The 19,191-nt window shown below is 40.5% G+C and overlaps 1 protein-coding gene across 1 annotated transcript in view; it reads right to left on the bottom strand.

The window, feature by feature from the left end:
* The window catches only part of FAT4 (FAT atypical cadherin 4), a 170,153-nt gene extending 158,782 nt beyond the window's left edge, over nt 1-11,371 (bottom strand). Inside the window, exon 1 of the mRNA XM_065877754.1 lies at nt 6,200-11,371. Within this exon, the coding sequence (XP_065733826.1) occupies nt 6,200-11,371 (5,172 nt within the window). The remainder of the gene's footprint in view (nt 1-6,199) is intronic.
* Between the last annotated feature and the right edge of the window lie 7,820 nt (nt 11,372-19,191).

Here is a 19,191-nt window from a genome sequence, read left to right as displayed (position 1 = left end):
AGTGCAATGAAAAACTGATTCCACAAAATATGAAGCATATAAATATCTTTTCAAAACTATTCCTAGAGTAGTTGCCTCAAAAGTCTAATGGAACAATAAAGGATTAAAATAATTTGGGTTTTAATAAAGGCAAAGAGAGAAATAAACAATAACTTTGTCAGAAAATAAACTATGTCTATGGAAATATCTCAACAAAAGAGAGACCAAATCAAGCATCCTGAAGCCATATATGAAATATGCAACATGAGCTTTGTCCATCAATATTCCTGTCTGTGATACACATTTATACATGTCTTAAAAACTTATAGAGGCCTTTAAGTCACAGTTTAATAAATTTAATAAACACATACCAACAGGGAAAAAATAGAATCAGAAAATAATCATAGATTGTTTAAAAGAAAAAACAATGTGGAAGTCAAAAGTCGAGGAAGTAAGAAAATGTTTTCCCCCTTTGAATATAATCTTCACACTCCACCCACACAATTTCATCACTATTCCTTAGGAGAGTAAGACTTATCATCTGAAAATCCAAAAATGGATTCTCCACGTATTCTCCACAAATAAAGTACAGCGACTGTTTCCAACCTGTACAGTACCGTAAATTAGGAGGGTCACTGCAAATACGTGTGCGCTTCCTTTGTCTCCAGTGCCTCTCTCTCATATTCTCACCCTTCTTCCCTGCTCCAAAAACACCTCCACAGGTCCTCAACTTGGAATCCTTGCTGCTACCAGTAACTGACCCATAGGAATGTACAGCATCTGCTGATGGCCTTGATTGAGGCAGCAAAAGTCATGCTTCTCTTGGTTCAGACAATACATAATACTACTTTCCAAAGAGTTTTTAATCTTGAAAACAAGATTATCAAAAGCATACATGTATACTTTTATCTATGGAGTAAAAAAGCCCCTCTCTTAACAAAGGCCACAGATTACCCTGTCTTTATAGGACAGTAGCTATGAACACAAATAATGGATTACGCAAGTCTGGATGTGATTTTTCTTTCTATCAATCTGAACCTAAGCAAATCATTTAACTTTTCTGAGACTGTTTCCACAACTACGAAGTGGGAGTGATATGACTAACGTTGTTGTGAGGCTCAAATGATAAAAATCCCTAAAGAAACAGTTAGCACTCAGGTCAATGACTGAACATAGTGATATGTAATAAATTTTATAATAATTATTATTATTATCATTATTATTAAATATTCAGTTCCGTTGCTTATATTTTGCCTGTGAGGAATGACACACAAGATATACATACATTTAATATAAGGTGCACTAACTCTTCTTCTAAACCCTTTGGAAGAAAATCATTTCTAAACTTGATATTCAGTATTGATATTACAAACGCCTCCATCATTTCTCCTGGAACTCTTGATGGTTTCACTGTAAGAATAAATGTATTTATTATCAATTGCTAAAACTCATTTCTAATCTAAACGCAATCATAATTTGTTCACTTAACATTCTAAACACACTTGTAATAGAATATTTCTAGTTGCTTTTTTTGTTGTTGTTTTTTTTACTGAATTGCAAAAATCTCAGTGCCTACACCAATGGTTCTCCCACTGTGGAACATGGGGCCCTAGGCATGCCAGAGACCCATTAAAGATGCCTGGGAAATAAAAAAACTGTGGTCATAATTATACAAAACACTGTTTGCCTTTTCACTATGTTGACATTTACACTAGAGGTGCAAAAGCAAAGGGCAGGTAAAACTGCTGGTGCCTTGGCACAAAGCAAAGCAGTAGTTCCAAAGTATTCAGCTCTAATTGTATTCTTCACTTACTAGGCACAGTAAAAATGAAATGCCAGTGTCACTTAAAAACTGAAGAACTCTCCTTGAAGAAATAGTAAAATGATTAATATTATTAAATCTAGACCATTAAATCCTGATGTCTTTTCAATATTTGGGTGACAAATAGTGAAACGTGCACAAAGAACCATTAATCTGTACCACAGTAAGTAGTCTCAAAGAAAAGCATGTGTGTAATGGATTGAGTTGAAGGCTGAACTAGGTGCTCTATTTACAGAATACAATTTTTACTTGAAAGAACAACTGACAGAGAAACTACACTTTTTTTAGATTTGCTATGTGACAGACATTTTTTGTTTGTTTGAAAATGAACAAAGGAAGCCTAATACATCAGGACAACAACTAACTAATTACTAATGATAAAATTTGAGCTTACAAGTGAAAATTCAAATTTGGAAAACTTCAAACCATCACCATGAGGTTGTGAGTCAATATATTTAACGACTCTTTTGATAAGATCCTTATCAGTTATAACCAGTATTTTCCAAATGATCAATGCCTGATATTTCTAAGTCACACATAGGTAAAATTTCCATTCAGAATGCAAGATAGATCAGTATTTTCATTCAACAAAGTATGAAAAGTTCAATGGTAGGGTTTCAGATTCCTAACTGCAAGTAAGTTTTAAGAAACAGCCAGTTGTGGAATTCCGGTGTAGTATCAAAAGAAAATCATCAATTATCTGAAAAGGATATCAAAATATCTTTCCCTTATCCAGCTTTGTCTATCTGAGTGAGAACGGATTATCTTCATGTACTTTAACCAAAAGAACATATTGCAGTAGATGGAATAAGGAGATTTGAGAATCCAGCTGTCTTCTCTTAGGCCAGATATTAAAGGGATTTATTAAAAGTGTAAAATAATGTCTCTCTTTTCATTATTTTTTAAGTTTGGCAAAATTAAGTTCTTTTAATAAAATAAAATAAAAATATGTTATATGGTTAATGTGATTTTAAAGAAATTAATAAACATTTTAAAATTTTCTCAGTTTTAATGTTCAAAATATAAATATTAATAGATAAGACACACCTAAGCAAAAGCTCTTGGGGTCCTGAGACAGACCCCAATTTGAGAACTGCAACCTAGAAGCATATACAGTATTTCTCTCCATTTAAACCCTAAGTTCCATGTGAGACCACCCACCTAAATTCCTCTTTCCTCTTTGAGTCTTCTGACAATTCTCAGTTCATTTGTAGAACAGACATAATTAGTATGTCTTTATGTCCTTAGTTCAAATAATGATCGAGATCAAATTTACTAACCTCCTTTATTCCCCCAGCTTCTCTCTGCTGATTATTCCTGAAGCACAAGAATGCACACACCAGTCTTAGCTCTTCTACCATCTCATTCAGCAAACATGTACTGAGCACCTACTATACACCAGGCTTTAGGAGATATTATTATCAAGGAGATATTATACTAGGAGATAATAAAGACCAATGAGGTGGGATAGGGAGGGTTGGAGGGAGGTTCAAGAGGGAGGGGATATGGGGATATATGTATACACTTAGCTGACTCATTTTGTTGTACAGCAGGAACTAACACAACATTGTAAAGCCATTATACTCCAATAAAGATGTAAAAAATAAAAGAAATAAAGACCAATGAGACAAAGCCTTTGATCTTCAAGAAGTCCAACCCAGTCCCTAAGTTGCATGTTCCCATAAAACACATATTAAAAGAGAAATGCTTATGGATATGCTACATCTCCAATTTTTTTGTTGAACCTAAAAAAGTGGTACAAAGTGTATATGAGCTATTCTAACATAATCAAGACTCTTCTTAGAATACAAAGATATAAAATAAAAGGATAATAAACCTTGTGTCTGCAACATAAAAGCCATCCTTCAAAGACACTCTCATCCATGCCAAAGTTTTAGCTATGACAGGTAGGGGCAGTGAAGGTGTACAACTGGACAGAGCTCTGGAATGAGAAGTATCAGAGCCAAGTCCCCAGCACCGCCCCCTTCCCCCCCACACACAAGTGTCAGAGCTTGAAAAAGAATGCAGATTAAATCATTTCTCTTTTACCCACTGACCCTCTGCTTGTCCATGGAATGTGATCAGCCATGACTCTAGCCAGAAACCTGAGTAAGCAACCCAGACTCCTATCAGTGTACATGAATAAATTGTTAAAAAATGCATTGGAGCAAAGTTTACACTTAGAAACAAATAATTGAAATATCACCTCTGACAACCAGAGGTAATTTACAGCTTCTTTTTGCAGAATCATGGTAAATTAACTGTTTGAGCAGAAGGAAAAAAACTTTATTGTATACACTTGAAAGATACAACCAATAATAATATGAAATTCTAGCTCCCAACTACTGCTTTCAATATTCTTTGGAGAAACACATTTGCTTTTAATTTTAGGAGTGGTTGGAACTTGGGAACTCAAACTTGGTTTACAATTTCAGCACTTCAGTTCACAGAAGGTACCCTGACAAACAATTTTTTTCTCATAAAAAAATCATCATGATGAATCCTCTCAGATTTTTAAATAGGCTACAGTAAATATGAATAACTTTTCATATTGGTGTTATTTGAGGTTAAAAAAAGTAACAGACATATAATCCCCTATTCCTAACAAAATGGTTTATAATCATTATTTTTTAGTCCTCGTGCCTAATGCAGAAGCAGCACTATTTAATAAATTTAAGCTAAGCTAATCTTTGCATATCTCATGGATAAATAATAAGACTAAATAAATCTTCTAATGAAAACAATGGACATTTATTCTCACTGCAGAGCAAATGTAATGCATTGAACCAAACAACCAATAACATAATTTGTTTTACAGTTTAACAAATTTAAAGTCTAGAATGACTTAATTGCCTGTTTTTAATAGCTGCTTAAATCTCTTCATCTAAGAAATAATTCCAGAGAAGGAAGGTAGAGCGAGGGAGTGGGTTTAAGGGAGGAATAACCCCAAATCAAAATAAAATTACATGTAAATCATAGCCTGAGTTAAACCAAATAGCTCAATAAGTAAGACCTATGTTAAGATCTTTAAAAAACTAATTAGGTAAAAGAGGACATATGGGTTAAAAGTTTCTTCAGGTCTATGTGTATAAGGTAAAACTGAATTTCACTTAAAATTTTATCTCTAAGAATTATATCTCTATTAAGAGTTATATCTCTAATTATATCTCTAATATCCTCTAGGCCATGAATATACTGTTCCATCCATAGAATAGACATAGGTAGCTAACATGAGAAAAAAATCACAGGGGATTCAGAAAGATAATAATAATAAATGAACATTTTTAAATGAAGAAAACCCCTCACCTCTGTAAAAACAAGAAAACAAACACATGAGCCTCAGTTTCACTAGCATGTTGTGTCTGGGTTACTGCCGAGTATCACAAACCACATTTGATATTCTGTGTTTTTGGCTGAGTGACACCAGAATCTCTTTGAAGGGAGTGAGGAGAGAGAACTTAGGAAATGGCAAACGAGCTTTCCAGAGTATAGCTGTATCATTTCTAGTTGATTATCAAAACAGCATTGGAAGTAGTTCAATTAAAAAAGCAAATCAATGAAACACTGAGGTAGTAACAGCCAAAAATATACCCCGGGAAAGGCCAAGCTTGAAATCTTTTGGCTTATGCTTTGAAACACTAGTTTCTTGCCCATCAGCAGACAGAACAACTTGTACCTATACCATGGCATTGAACAACACAGTTTCGTCTCAAGAAACAGCTTCTAATCTCTGATCATCCACAGCACATTACATGCTTTAGTTCAAGAGGGAAGAGAGAGGATTACTCTAAGTCAGAAGATAGTGCCTAAAATGTGAAGGCAGATGAAATCAGGAATCTCCCCAAACTTGGCCCAGCACACTGAAATTAGTCACTGTCTATAAAGAAACTGCCAAGACTGCTGAGGATGTGAAAGTTAATACCGTCCTGATGTAAACTGTCAGTCCACGGCCACTCCCCCTTGAAAGCCATGCTATAATGCTGATTTCTACCAAAGTTCTTCATTTTGGAATACGGATTTCTTAAGTCTGAAATTGCTCATTCTCTGGTAGACTTCCTTACTGTGAGGTGTTTAGTTTAGTGTGGTGATGTAACTTAGATAAATGAATTTTTTTTTGTACTTCTGAAATTGCTAAAGAGCTCTCATTAGCATTACACAAATGATGGTGTGAGATGAAATATAAGGTAAAAACTGTTCATTGTTTGGTTTTGATCAGGATTGAAGCTAAATTGCATGTAATTCTTGTCAGTCTGTGTGCCAGAACATTTTTATATGCTCCTGTCAGTAAAATGAACAATCAACAGTAAAGGTAAATTACTACAGAAAGTAAATATAAAGAGAACGATCTTCCTAAAAAACACATCAACAAATAATCATAAGGGATGACAAAATCATTACCTCTGCTCTCTGTGTTCTGGGAAAAGCAGTTGATTTTTCTATGGCATAAACATCCACCAGGTAAAGACAGGCTCCTTGTTCGCGGTCCAGAATGGCTGCAGTCTGAATTATGCCAGTTTGTCGTCCAATAGTAAAGAGACGTCCCACAGTTTTTTCTTCACAACGGACTGAAACAATATAATACTCCACTGGGGCTTCAGATCCTCTAGGGCTAGCTGCTTCTATTGATATCACATTGGTGCCAATGGGTTCTCCTTCCTTCAAAATAGTGATATATTTGGGTTGTGTAAAAACAGGTCCATCAAGGCCCTGAAGAATGACGGTCAATTCAGTGGTTGATTTCCTCCTTTCAGGGCCAAGGTCTGTTGCTGAAACTATGAGATTATAGATCAGCTGAGAAGGCACCAGCGCTGAAGCCACTCTCAAGTCTCCACTATAACGATCCACAATGAAGGTGTCTGTGTCCCCATTGATGATCTCATACTCCACCTCTCCATTCGCCCCTTCATCTGGGTCGGCAGCCATAATTGTTGTCAGAACAGAACCAATCACAGCTGAAGGGTCGGCAGCCAGGGCATTTTGTGATATAAACATTGGAACATTGTCATTGAGGTCTGTAACCAAAATGGTCACGTTTTTCAAAGCATACCGTCTAGTTTCAATAGGCACAGCTTGATCATTGGCTTTTACAGTTAACTCAAAGAGATTAGCAAATTCCCGATCTATTTCAGCATTTGTATAGATAGTACCTTTGACTTCATCTATGCCAAAGTGGTTGCCCCTTGGCATCTGTTGGATGATCGTATAGCAGAGTTGCCCATTAATGTCTGCATCAGGGTCATGTGCAGTCACTGAAATGACAGACGTTCCAATGGGAATGTTCTCAACAATAGACTTGAAAATATCCCCAGGAGGGAAGCTAGGAGGATTGTCATTAAAGTCTCTCACATGTATAACCACCGACATTGTAGATGAACGAGGAGGCCTTCCTTGGTCTTTTGCTGTTATATTTAATTTGTACAAAGACTGTGTTTCAAAGTCCAATTTTTTGGCAAGAAAAATACTCCCAGTGTTTGGGCTAATGCTGAAAGTTCCATGATTGTTAGTCCCAGTAATACTGTAATGTAAGTCAGCATTGTCACCTGAATCTGAATCAGTTGCAGTAACAGAGGACACGAGTTCACCAATTCTCATGTTTTCCAAAACATCAACAAATAGTGTTGATTTAGGGAAAGAAGGGGTATTGTCATTTTCATCTAAAATATCAATATTTAAGGTACAAGTCGAATTGAGGGAAACTGCCCCTGAATCCACTGCTTGAATTACAAGGGAATAGGCAGCTGTCGCTTCATAGTCTAATTTGCCAATAAGTGTCACCTGACCAGAGGTACTGTCTATAGCAAACTGTCTTTCTTCATTTCCTTTTATTACAGAATAATGAATAAGTCCATTATTACCTTCATCAACATCTGAGGCAGATACTCTTAAAACTTGTGTCAGGTTGGCTGCTGACTCTGATATTGTCGCTTGGTAAAAGTCTTTTAAAAACTTGGGAGCATTATCGTTTATGTCCTTCATGTAAACATGTACTGTGGCCTGATCCTTGAGAGGCTGAGGGAGCCCCTGATCTGTTGCAGTGACTGTAAAGCTAAACACTGCAGTCCCTCTCCGCCTCATAAGAGACTCCCTGTCAAACTGATGAGTATTTGTAATTTCCCCACTAATTGCATGCAGCTCAAAATCTGGCTGCACCATTTCAAAAGAATACCTTACTTCTCCATTTGGCCCAAAGTCTTTATCTATCGCACTTACTTTGCCCACAAACGACCCAGCTCTCTGTTCTTCTTCAAAGTAAAATGTGTAATTGGTACTGTTAAAAAGAGGTCTGTTATCATTTACATCTTCTAAAATTACAGTAACGTTCACAGTAGCACTAAGGGGTTCCACTGCTCTGTCAGAAGCAACAACCAGTAAAACATATCTGTCTTGAAGTTCACGGTCCAGTTCACTTTTTATATACAATTGACCATCTGGGAATATGCCAAAAGCATCCCCTGTATTGCCTTCAGCAATGCTGTATGCAATTTCACCATTTGCTCCTGAATCCTTATCAAAAGCTTGCACTTTAAAGAATCGAGAATTCACAGGTTCTGACTCAGAAAGGGTGACCTCATAAGAAAGTTGGTCAAACACTGGTGGGTTGTCGTTTACATCATGGACATAAACTGTTAAGATGAAACTAGAGGAGAGCTGGGGAACACCCACATCAGATGCCAAGATCTCTATCTGGTAGGAACCAGCGTGAACATCCAGGGGTCCTAGCAGACTAATATTACCATTCCTTTCATTGATAGTAAAGAGGTTCTTGGGGTTTTGCTTCAGGCTATAGAGTACCATGCCATTGACACCTTCATCAGGGTCCACAGCTTTGGCTTGGAAAATGCTGTGACCTGCCTGCCAATTCTCTACCACATTCACACTCTCTACTGCCTGAAGGAAATGGGGAGAGTTGTCATTTAAATCCTTAACTGTTATGTTAACCATAGTGTTTCCAGTCACTGTGCCCCCACTGGCTACTACTTTCAGCTGATAAAAGGATTGCTCTTCTCTGTCAATCACACTTGCTGTGGTAAGCTGCCCAGTGACCTGGTTGATAGCAAACATACCTTTCTGATCCCCGGTAGTAATGAGATAACTGATGTTGGAATTGAGATCCATGGTGGATGCAGACACACTACCCACATGATATCCCAGAGCCACATTCTCAAAGACCACGAAGCTGTAGGCAGCCTGGCTGAACACAGGTGGGTTGTCTTGAGTGTCCAATACAGTGATGGTTACTATTGCCTGGTTTGGAGACTGTAAGTTGCCACCATCGGTAGCCACTATTTGCAACTGGTAAGCAGTTTTTTCTTCTCTGTCTAGGGCCATTCTTGTAGAAATAACCCCACTCTGAGCATTGACCTGAAACCGAGACCTGTCCCCAGCTGATATACTATATTTGACAGTTCCATTGAGACCCAGGTCTGGGTCAGTGGCAGACACTGTGGTGATGTAGCTACCTCCAGGCTCATTCTCCTGAATATGAGCAAAGTACTGGACTGGGTAGAACACAGGGCTGTTGTCATTAATATCCAGGAGGCTCACATTGATTCGAGCCATTGATGACTGGGGAGGGGAGCCCAGATCTGTGGCCAGAACCAACAGGGAGTAGAAAGCTTGCTCTTCTCTGTCCAAGGAGGAGATAGTACTCAACCTCCCCGACACAGGATGCAGGCGGAAGGACCTCTGGTCAGTCTCAGACTCTTGGAGGGAGAAACGCACTGTCCCATTGTCACCCAGGTCCCCATCAGTTGCCCCAAGCACCAGTAGTTCAGTCCCCGTTGGGGCATTCTCAACCACAGACACCTCATATCCTTCCAGCTGCGTAAACACTGGCTTTTCATCATTCACATCCAGGAGGGTGACTACAAGCTGGGCATAGGAAACCTTGGGGTGAACCCCCTGGTCCCGAGCACTGATATTCAGTACAATCTGGGAAGCGAGTTCACGGTCCAAGCCCCCAGCAAACCCAGTGGTCACCAGGCCGCTGTGTTCACTGATGTGGAACCAACCTAGTCCATTCCCAGAGACAATGCTGTAACGCAGATTAGCATTGAGACCAGAGTCGCCGTCAGTGGCAGACACTCCACTCACATAGCTTCCCGGGGGCGCCTCCTCGCTCAGGTTCACTCTGTACACTTGTTGGGCAAAGACGGGAGGGTGGTCATTGATGTCATTGACGAAAATCACCAAGCTCGCCACAGAAGAGCGCGCCTGAACCGCTGCGCCAGGGGGCGCCCCGTAGTTATCAGAGACAGAAACTGTTAGGTTGTAAGAAGGGATGCGCTCCCGGTCCAGGGCGCTGGCTACTTTGATGAGGCTCAGGTTCGGCACTTTGCTGCTCTGCACCTCAAAGTGGCGCTGCTCGTTGCCCCCAAGAATCTGCACAGAGATGTTCCCGTTGGCCGCGGGGGAGTCTGCGTCCGTCACGGTGAGCAGAGCCACCACAGTGCCCACCTGAGCATTCTCATCTACCGAGGCGTAGCGTGAGGTGGCAGGGAAGTAGCGGAATTTCACCACAGGGTCGTTGTCGTTGACGTCCAGCAGTTGAATCAGCGCCTCGGCGCGCCCAGTGAGGGAAGGCACGCCTCGGTCCATAGCCTGCACGGTAAGCGAGTACTGGCGCCGGGCCTCGAAGTCCAGGGGCTCCCGCACCGTGATAAGCCCAGTTTCGGGGTCCATTTGGAAGGGGGTCCCCTCGTCCTGCAGCCGGTAGCGGATATCCGCGTTGGTGCCCTCGTCCGCGTCCGCTGCCGCCACCTGGAGGACGCTGGAGCCCACCGCCGCGTCCTCAGGCACCCCCGCCTGGTAGTGGGAACTACCAAAAACTGGGGGGTTGTCGTTAATGTCCTGCACAGTTACGTTTACCTGAAGGTAGCCCCGCCGCTTCGGCTCTCCCTTGTCCTCCACTTCCACCAGTAGTTGGTACTGCGGCGTGACCTCGCGGTCCAGCCCGCCCTTGGACACCAGATGCAGGAACGCGCCCTCGCCACTCGGGTTCAGGGTGATGTCCAGGCGGAAGCGACCCGCCTCGTTGCCCTGGACGATGCGATAGGACCGGTGGTCCACACCATTGGAGCCGATGTCTGAGTCGGTGGCCGTATCTAAGATGACTTGCCGCCCGCTGCTACTGTCCTCCTTGAAAGTGACCACAATCGAGGGTTCAGGGAAGACCGGGGCGTTGTCATTGAGGTCCCGCACCAACACTCGCACTTCGGTGGGGTAGGTGGGTGAGCTGGAAAGAACCACCAGGTTGATCACGTCGCTGGGTAGGCTCTCGCGGTCGATGGTGGCAGTGGTGTACAGGGCCCCGGTGCTACTGTTTATGGCAAACAGGGCGTGGCTTTCGCTGAGTCGGTAGGTGAAGCCTGGGCGCGTCTGGATGGTACCCACCAGCGTGCCCGGAGGTTGCTCCTCCAGCACCTCAAACACCTGGCGCTGCTCGGCCCCGCTGACCCGGGCCGGCCGCGGTAGCAGTGACAGCAGCCAAAAGACGCGAAGGAGCTGAAATAATGATAAAGTGGGCAGCGGGAGCCACGGGCGGCCCCCCCTGTCTGCTGCCAAGTCCATGGTCCTGGCTCCCTGGAACGGTGTGATAAAGAGAAGGAAGAGGTGAGGCAAAAAAGAGTGATAATGACAGGGATCAAGTAGGCACCAGCAAACATGCAGCCGATGTATCTGTCTGGGAGCTGTGCTATTTCAAAGAACCTCCAGTCCAGCAGAAGCAAGTCGCATCAGCAAAAGGCTCCAGGTAGCCATCCGGACGCTTAGCGCGGGAGAGATGCCTTGAGGAAAAGCGGCAGGGCATTCCTCGGGGCACTCCTGTTTGTTGACGAGTCCCCAGAAAAGTTTCTCAAACCTCCTATATTTTCCCCCTTCACTTTGTTTTCGAATCCAGAAAGTCTGAGCGTTTTCGGCTGGGTGGATGTGAGTTGGGAGAGGTTGCCTGTACTTAAGGTATATGAAGAATCATTGCAAACAATTGTCTTCAGAAACTTTAGAACTTACCCAAGGCGAAGAAACTGAAGAGGGAAGGACAAATGTCCGTAGCGGTGTGTGGAAAGAACAACTGCGCACTGGGGAGGGGGCGATGGGGAACCTGGAGATTATCAAATTGCTTTCCCAAAAGCTGGAGACGAGGGATTTCCTCGAGTCCCCTCTCCTTAAGAACGAGGCTGCAACGCCCCTCCAACAGGGCTGCAGAAGTGGCCGCTGAGGCCCAGGCGGCGGCGTCTGAGTGCGGGCAGCTAGCAAACTGCGTTCCAAGCGCTCGCTTTGGCGCTAGGTTCCGGTACCCGGGAGCGCTCAGCTCCGTCCCTTCTCCTCCAGCAGGAGCCGCCGCCGCCCCTGCTGCGGCTTCGAGCCCTTAGTCGGGCACAGGCAAAATCCAGCGCTCCTCAGCATTTTTTTTTTTTTTTTTTACCTCTGCCGGGACGCCTGCCGACCCATTATTTGTACATCCAAATCGAGCGCAGGTCCCGCTTTCTTCTCGGCCTCGCCGGGGTCGGGCAGGAGCAGCGCGCTGTCCCCGAGTCCCCTCCCCTCACCATGCCAGGGGGCTCCTTCTCCGGCGGCCCCAACCAGAAGCCCACTCTAGTGCGCCTCGCCCCTGACCTCGTGCCCTTTGCTTTAATTGTCCCGTGTCAGTTTCACTTTGTAATCCACAAGGCTTTTGGTTTGGAGCGGGGGGGTGGTGGGTCCCTCTTTCTCCTTCACCGTTGGCGGTGGAGGCGGGGAAGTCGGCGCTGGGCTCTGGCGGCGCCCGCGGCAGCTCGGTACGGCGGCTGTCAGCGCTCTCCCTCTCGCCTGCCCGGGCTGAAGGTTGTACCGCTGTGGAGCTGGAGCTCCGCGAGCCCCTCTCAACCTCCGGCTGCTCCCTCACACTCTCCCCGCCCCTTCCCCGCCGCACGCGCGCGCGCACACACACACACACACACACACACACACACACACACACCGCGCTGTCGAAACACAGAGGGGGAGGGAAGACCGCGAGCTGGAGCAGGACTCAGAAACTTTGCTCGCCACTCATTGATCCCGCACTTTAGTTTGCCCGGACTCCCCCTAGCTCCCCGTGCTGTCACCTACTGCCCCTCCCTCGCCCCAGCCCCATTGGGCCGGAGCTAAAGCAGCCCCGCCTGGCACTCCGACCGCGAGCGCTCTCCGACTTCTTCTGCCTCCGACTGGCTTCTCGGGATGCTAATCACTCCAGCCTCTCGGAGGACTGTAGGCTGTGGGGTGTGGGAGCTCGGCGAGTAGGAGGCGCTGAGAAGGGGGTGGGGTGGGGTTTTTTATACCCTTTTTTTTTTTTTCTTTTTGGTCACATCTTGGCCGGCATCTGAGCAATAACAGCAAAAAGCTGCCGCCGAATAGATGGGGGTGGGGTCAGGTTTGCAGATAAATAACTTTAGTGATGGGTTCTGGGGGAAGACCGTTAGGTTGTTATGCTAGTAATAACTCAGGAGTAAGGGGGGGTCGAGGGAAATAAAAGAAAGGCAGGGGGTGAAGGTCTATTAGAGCGGGAAGAAGGATTAAGCAAAGCCTGTCTGGGAATGCAGAGCGCAGATTTGCTTTAACCGTTTCCTGCCCCTTCTCTTTCGATGAGAGGGGAGGGAGTAGCTCTACAGTATGATCCGGCAGCATCCAAACCAAATCTTCCCCATTCCTCCTCTGTCTACAGAGCGAGATAATTGCAGTCCAGATCTAACCCTAAGCCTGTCTCCACTTCCAGGTGAGTAGGGGCACCAAGGCCTCGGTACCGACTGCACTTTGGATTTCCTATAGGAAAAGCCAGGGGAACTCTGTTTTGTTTCCTGTCCCGAATAGATCCCAGGTGTCAGTAGCCAAACCTTAGAGTTTCAACAATAACAATGGTAGCCCTTTGGAAAGATGGAGGTCTCTTCCTATTGCAAAGTTTGGAATTTTGATCTCCGTTGGAGTATTTCCCCCTAGACATTTTAAAGCCAAAGGAATGCTGATGAAGGTTTGTTTCTTTTTGCTTTGGTTTGGTTTTTATCTGGGGAAAAGACAGATATGAGGAAATAGAAATAAATAGAATGAAATTTAAATTTTAAAATTACCCACGTGCCACGCAAGTCACTCAGATTACTGTAGCTAATTTTTGTGGTATTCTTCAAAGAAAAAAAAAGGGACTAGGAATCAGGTCAGTATTATTTCCCCTTTAAGGACAACCGTTTAGAAAATAAGAATTTAAGCCAAGTAATGCAAATATAGGGCATGTGTCATACGTTTCAGCCACAATGACCCCTCCAAATTTAAAACTTCTGAGTTCGGAGATGATTCAGCCATGAGTAAATACTGCCCTCTGCTGTTCTCTGTCCATCTTACATTTTTAGCAGTCTGGTTTCTTGCTTAAAATTAAATGCAGAGACAGAAGGGTCTGGTTACAAGGCTAATTCCTCCTTCTTGCCTAGGGATAGTAGCAAAGAAAAAAGATCTTTAGGAATCTCCTAGTGCCTTTCTTTACTTACGGTTAAAAACAAAATAAAACAAAAACCTTTTTTAAGCAATAAGGCAGAGAGCAAATTCAAGTCCTCTGATCCAGACAGCCTGTAGCCCAAAACTGATATATGGAAACATGAATGGTAATAACTCTATCTATCACCAATTCCTTTGTTTAGGTTAGAATATTTACTAATGCATTTTCCTCTACTGTAGATACTGATGTATATGGTACATATAATGGGTGAATTGGAAACAGACAAGAAAGTTAAATTTCACCATTTTTGTATTTTTAGGCCTTGAAAACTTGTGAAAGCATTGGAAGCTATTCTTCTAAAAGAGAGATATTTTTAAGCATTTTCTCAAAACTCGTATCTCTGCCAATAAATTATAGTCTTTATTTTGATGTAAATTAACACACAAAGATTTGTTGATTAACTAAGTGAAAGCAGAAATGTTTACAAACCATGGCTATGATGTGTGATTTTAAGAGGGTTTTCTTACTTACTTGTATATTGTTTACTAATGTGCCACAGTTCAGTCATCCAGGTAGGAAACAGTAGAAAGAAAACACTTAGATACTTGTAGGGGATCAGGTACTTTTTCTGTTTTATTGTTTGTTTGGAAAGCCTGTGGGATCATCTTCATATTTAGTCTCAATAGTATTAAATTTGCATCACTTACGAGTGAATTTAATATTGGGGAAATGGGTAAAAATCATTCATTTTGTGGAATAGGAAGTGCAATATATATTTTTAAGTAAAAAAACAAGATATGACAAAGTTAAGTAATACAAAAAATGTACATATATTCAGTACATAAAATAATTTTTTGAACATTCTGAATGAAGACTATCAAAAATGATTTAGACAATGGCATGGTTATTCAAATAAATGGAAACTTTCCATGATAACTACATTAAAGTAACACATTCATTTATAGATAAAACCTACACAAAATTACAATCTATGTACACATAGGTACATAATTTAAGGTATAATATAGAGAATGGTTTTAATAAAAGACAAGAATAAAGCTTTTATTATATTTAATTTTTCTCCCTTGGATTTCAGAAATTCTAGTAATATAATGCATGATAAAATGTAAGGATGCCCCCAACAAAATCAAATCAAGACACATTGTAATTATATGTGTGAAAAAGCAAAGTTTATTTTTGCTTTTCCACCAAAAGCTTAATTATTTTAAGAAAAGGGTTATTTAGTGAAAACTTTCAATAAACATAAAATTACATGCTTCTAAGAGAGAAGATATTCATCAATTTTAGTAAACTGTAGGGGAAAATTGTATTTTTTTATGTCCAAGCATGAAAGAAACTAGAGAACACAGCTCATTTGAAGTTTAGAGCATACATTAAAACAAATAGTTTTTGTAAGAATTTGTTATCCTGGTCTGTACACAACTACCATCATTACTTCATTAAATGTCTGAAATTACTTTCATGTTTTAGACCCTAGGTAAAGAAGCTTAGGTTACTCATACTCTACAATTCATATCACATTAGCAACATCGTCCCAGAAAAGGATTCTCCCCACTGCTTCTTCCTTTCTATTCCTCTCTTCTCCCCTTCCCTCCCTTCTTCCCCTTCCTTTCTCCCTTCTTCCATTCTTCTCCCTTCTCTCCCTGTTCTTCTCTTCCCCTTCCTTACCCTCTCTTCCTTCTTCTCCTCTCTTCTTTTTTCCCTTCCCTTCCAATTCCTGCCTTCCCTTCCCCTCCACTCCCCTCCTCTCCCTTCCTCTCCCATCCTTCCCCTCCCGTCCCTCACTTTACTCTTTATTATACTTTGCTCACCTTACCTTATTCTGCTTTACTCTTTTCTCCTTATCATTCTTCAGTCCTGTTACAGGACTCCCAGAGACAAACATTCTAATAAGTGGAATGTGTACTTTTTGGTTCCATGCTTTTGCAAAATATGTATTATTTAGTTGTCCTGTATTTTTAATTGAGATAAATGGTTTGGGTTATACTGTGTATCATCCTCTTTTGTGTCTTTCTACAAAGAGCTATTTTTAAGGTTTACACATGTTGTTATGTGTTCCTCTAAATTATTGTTTCTGACTTTTGCCTTTTACTGTAAGGCATGTATTCATAACTCTTAACCTGTCTATTTACATGGTTATAGGCATCCAGGTTGCCTCTAACTCCCTGACATCAAAGATAAGTCTGCAATGAACAACATCCTTGTAATTGTCCTCAAAAGGAAATGAATAGTTTAAGGATATGTAGTGGGGAATGGAAGAGGCCTCCATTCCATATCTGAAATGAAGAGCTGATTGTTTCTAAACAAGAGAGAGTTATGTTTGTGGGATGCAGTGTTTCTGAACAAGAAGACAACTGATCCTAGGATCGGGAAGCATGGAGTTCAGAGATGGCAAACTTTCAGAAGTAGGAAGGGTTAGATATTGGTTAACTTTTGAATGTGGAATTGAAATTAGTAGACTGTAGTTTTTGCAGATTGGCTAAATTTCATATTTGTGATTACCGATGTGAATTTAACATGATTTGGGATGGGTTTAACACTGGTTCTTATAATTGGCTCTTGGTATCATTGACACAGGTGGATAGGATTTTTTTGCTAAATGTTTAACTCAGTATTTTAGACTTTCTTATTTCCTGATAAATATATTTAAAGCTATAAATTTCCCTCAAAGTATTAATTAATTAATATTTTGTGGAGTATGAGCCTTACTCCACAAAATATTAATTACAAAATGCTACGTGTAATGATTTCACTTTTATTTAACTTTAAATATTTAGTAACTTATTTTATGGTTTCCTCCGTAGCACAAGATTGTATTTAATATATAAATACATTTCTAAATATGTGTTGAGTAATAAAGAGCCCTCTCCTTCAACAATCCTGCTGCCTTTCACCACCTTCCCTTTGTTACTGTTTCTTCATTGTGTTATATTCAAAGTATCTGTGATACAAAGGGAAGGTGCCTGCCATCTGGTGGCATTTCTTCAAAGAATTCTATCTTTCAAATGGCACGGAATACTCATGTGAAGGAATATATGATAGCAATGAAAAGTACTCAATCTGTACTTAATTTGTAAGTGGTTTCCACTTACTTCTGCTTCTCATTCTTCTGCACCTCCTCCTTCTTAAAGGTTGACTGTGAAACATTTTTTAATTGCAAGGTTGCTGAACACATCCCAGATGGAACAGTAACTATGCATGTCTAAGAATTCAGCATGCCGGTGTACCACAGTCATGTTTAACACGAATTCAAAACAAACAAAAAAAATGTTAAATATCAAGAAACAGAGCAAAACAAAGTATCTGTGATAAAAAAAAAAAGTCTCCAGTTTCTGTCCTCTCTTCTTATCTTAACCCACCCCAATCAGTTTTACCAAAAGCGATCCTCCAAAATTTTTCGTATCAAAGTCTCAGTTGATCACTTCCTTCTCCTTGATTAACTTTATTAATTTCCCTTCCAGAATGCCATCCTGCCTCATCTTTTCAGTCTCAGATATTTTACTCTGTAGCACCTCAGGGCTCATGGGACAAACTGTCACCGTCCATTCTCTAAACTCTGCCTCTTGGTGATATCATCTTGTAGCGAGTCTTCAAATAAGTTGATTACACTCAGAAAAGAATGTGAACTGTGCAGTTCATGGGTTTAGTGTTCTGTCCACATCCATTAAGCTGTTTGTTAATTATGCTATTCAGATCTTATATATCATTACTGATTTTCTGTTGGCTTCATGTATTGATACTAAAAGAGGCATGGAGGCATGTTAAATCTGCATTATGATTGCAAATTTAAATCTCTTTATAGTTATGTAGCTATTCTTGTTTTGCATATTCTTGTTTTGCATATTAATATATATTTTATTATATATATTTTATATTTTATTCTTCATTTTATATGTTTATATATTTATAAGTACATATATATAATTTTATATATTCATCATGAATTAAACCTTTTCTAGTTAAGATGTGACTATCTTTATCCCAAATAATGTATTTTCCTTAAAGTCTATTTTTGTCTGTTACAAGTACAGGTAACCAGCATTCTTTGGTACTATCATGACAGATATTTTTTCCTATCCTTTCACCTTGTATTTTCTGTACCCTAATGTTTTAAAAGTCTTTTTGACACAGCATTATATATGAAAATGCATTCATTGATATTTTTTTATCATCATTGCTTCTTAACTGGAGCATTTAGTCTATTTACATTTAGTATAACTACTCACATTCCTGTTTAAATCTCCTATCTAACTTTGTGTGCTGCTATTTTTCTCCAGTTTTATTTTTTTGTTTATTTCTGTGCTTCTCTCCTTTTTCTTAAATTAATTAGATATTTCTTTCACTTTCTGCTAATACTTTGGGTGATATATGCTCTGTTTTGGCTATTTTCATTTTACTTCAAGAAATTAAAAAAAATATTCTTCTCAAAATCTTAAATAGTTCAATGCCTTAAGGAAAAAGGGCACTTCTTGAACAATAAATTTTTAAAAACATTCATTTACTTCTCAATTTACCTCTTAATTTGGTGTTGCTTTTTAATTCTTTATTTAAATTTTAATCTTGCATAACATTTTTATTTTTAAAAAGGCAATAATGTATTTAACACAGTTTGTTGTGTTTTGATCTTTCCTCTATCACAAACATCCTATCCTGGATCTCTTGCATTCTGCCCAAAATACGTTTTTCTGAGTTTCCTTTGGAATGGAAGCTGTTGGTAGAAACACTTTATAGTGCCCCATTCTTGAAATATTTTTTCTTTAAGAATAAAATTATAAATTCAAAATTAATGAGTCATTTAGATATAAATCTTTTGTCATATGCCATTCTAGTGCAAATATGAAAAAGGGTATTTAAAGGAAATAAATTAAGGTATTTCTAATACTACACATTGATAGTTTAATTCACATGATTCAGAGTCATCACTATATTT

The sequence above is a fragment of the Phocoena phocoena genome, chromosome 5, assembly GCF_963924675.1.
Source record: "Phocoena phocoena chromosome 5, mPhoPho1.1, whole genome shotgun sequence".
Classification (NCBI taxonomy): Eukaryota; Metazoa; Chordata; class Mammalia; order Artiodactyla; family Phocoenidae; genus Phocoena; species Phocoena phocoena.
This window is presented reverse-complemented; position numbering and strand designations above follow the sequence as displayed.